Source organism: Lottia gigantea, assembly GCF_000327385.1.
Source record: "Lottia gigantea unplaced genomic scaffold LOTGIsca_5693, whole genome shotgun sequence".
NCBI lineage: Eukaryota > Metazoa > Mollusca > Gastropoda > Lottiidae > Lottia > Lottia gigantea.
In genome coordinates this window covers 1-2,051 of record NW_008709942.1, presented here as the reverse complement: position 1 = coordinate 2,051, position 2,051 = coordinate 1, and the positions used below count along the sequence as shown (strand labels likewise).

The 2,051-nt window shown below is 43.1% G+C and overlaps 1 protein-coding gene across 1 annotated transcript; it reads left to right on the top strand.

Moving 5' to 3' along the window:
* Nucleotides 1-1,605, top strand: LOTGIDRAFT_176885 (hypothetical protein; the record flags this gene model as incomplete). Its single annotated transcript, XM_009063283.1, has 1 exon — nucleotides 1-1,605. A coding segment is annotated over one exon (1,605 nt), but the record flags the coding sequence as incomplete, so codon positions are not given.
* Between the last annotated feature and the right edge of the window lie 446 nt (nucleotides 1,606-2,051).

Here is a 2,051-nt window from a genome sequence, read left to right as displayed (position 1 = left end):
TGCAAGAGAGGATGCTGATGATGCTGGAGAGGATGATGATGATGCAGGGGAGGATGGTGATAATGCAGGAGAGGATGCTGATGATGCAGGAGAGGATGATGATGATGCAGGAGAGAATGCCGATAATGCAAAGGAGGATGGTGATGATGCAGGAGAGGATACTGATAATGCAGGAGAGGATGATGATGATGCAGGAGAGGATACTGATAATGCAGGAGAGGATGATGATGATGCAGGAGAGGATACTGATAATGCAACAGAGGATGATGATGATGCAGGAGAGGATACTGATAATGCAAGAGAGGATGATGATGATGCAAGGGAGGATGGTGATGATGCAGGAGAGGATGATGATAATGCAGGAGAGGATACTGATAATGCAGGAGAGGATGATGATGATGCAGGAGAGGATACTGATAATGCAGGAGAGGATGATGATGATGCAAGGGAGGATGGTGATGATGCAGGGGAGGATGGTGATAATGCAGGAGAGGATGATGATGATGCAGGAGAGGATACTGATAATGCAGGAGAGGATGATGATGATGCAGGAGAGGATACTGATAATGCAAGGGAGGATGGTGATGATGCAGGAGAGGATACTGATAATGCAGGAGAGGATGATGATGATGCAGGAGAAGATGATGATAATGCAGGAGAGGATGATGATGATGCAGGAGAGGATGCTGATAATGCAAGAGAGGATGATGATGATGCAGGAGAGGATACTGATAATGCAGAAGAGGATGATGATGCAGGAGAGGATACTGATAATGCAGGAGAGGATGATGATGATGCAGGAGAGGATACTGATAATGCAGGAGAGGATGATGATGATGCAGGAGAGGATTCTGATAATGCAGGAGAGGATGCTGATAATGCAAGAGAGGATGGTGCCAGAGAGGATGATGATGATGCAGCAGAGGATACTAATAATGCAGGAGAGGATGCTGATGATGCTGGAGAGGATACTGATAATGCAAGAGAGGATGATGATGATGCAGGAGAGGATACTGATAATGCAGGAGAGGATGATGATGATGCAGGAGAGGATACTGATAATGCAGGAGAGGATGATGATGATGCAGGAGAGGATACTGATAATGCAGGAGAGGATGATGATGATGCAGGAGAGGATGCTGATAATGCAGGAGAGGATGCTGATAATGCAAGAGAGGATGATGATGATGCAGGAGAGGATACTGATAATGCAAGAGAGGATGATGATGATGCAGGAGAGGATACTGATAATGCAAGAGAGGATGATGATGATGCAGGAGAGGATGATGATGATGATGCAAGGGAGGATGGTGATAATGCAGGAGATGATACTGATAATGCAGGAGAGGATGATGATAATGCAAGAGAGGATACTGATAATGCAAGAGAGGATGATGATGATGCAGGAGAGGATACTGATAATACAGGAGAGGATGCTGATGATGCAGGAGAGAATGCTGATAATGCAGGAGAGGATGCTGATGATGATAATGAGCCTATGACTGCTGCTTACTGCGACAACACGTCTACTGGAGTTGCTTTGAAAATACATGATGATGATGATGATGATGATGACGATGGTGATAATGATTTTGCATTTCATAAGTGAGTCAACCTGATACCATCATGTGACTGATAGATCAACATGACGACTATTTTGGAGTTTTGTATGTCATATTTTTGGTAAATCTTTTTAATCAATCAAAATGATTTCTGAAATTTACAATGCAATTGCTTTTTAACACTAATATCATGACCTCCTTTTTATGCTATTATGTAAGTTTTTTTTCACATCATACGTTCAGTATCGTAATTAGGGGGTGGGACATTGGGTCATAGACCTCCCGTCGGGCGTATGAAAGGTCTTATTTTGAAGTGAAAATTTCACCATCCAAATGCTTAAAATTAACTTCAGGCCATCTGAAATCCGTTGACTTCTGGGGATTTCTGGCAACTTCTAGCATCTGGCCTCCATGGGCTTTGACCTCCCCCTCGAACATTTTCTAGATTCGCCCATATACACCTTATTACATATAATATCATTATGACCT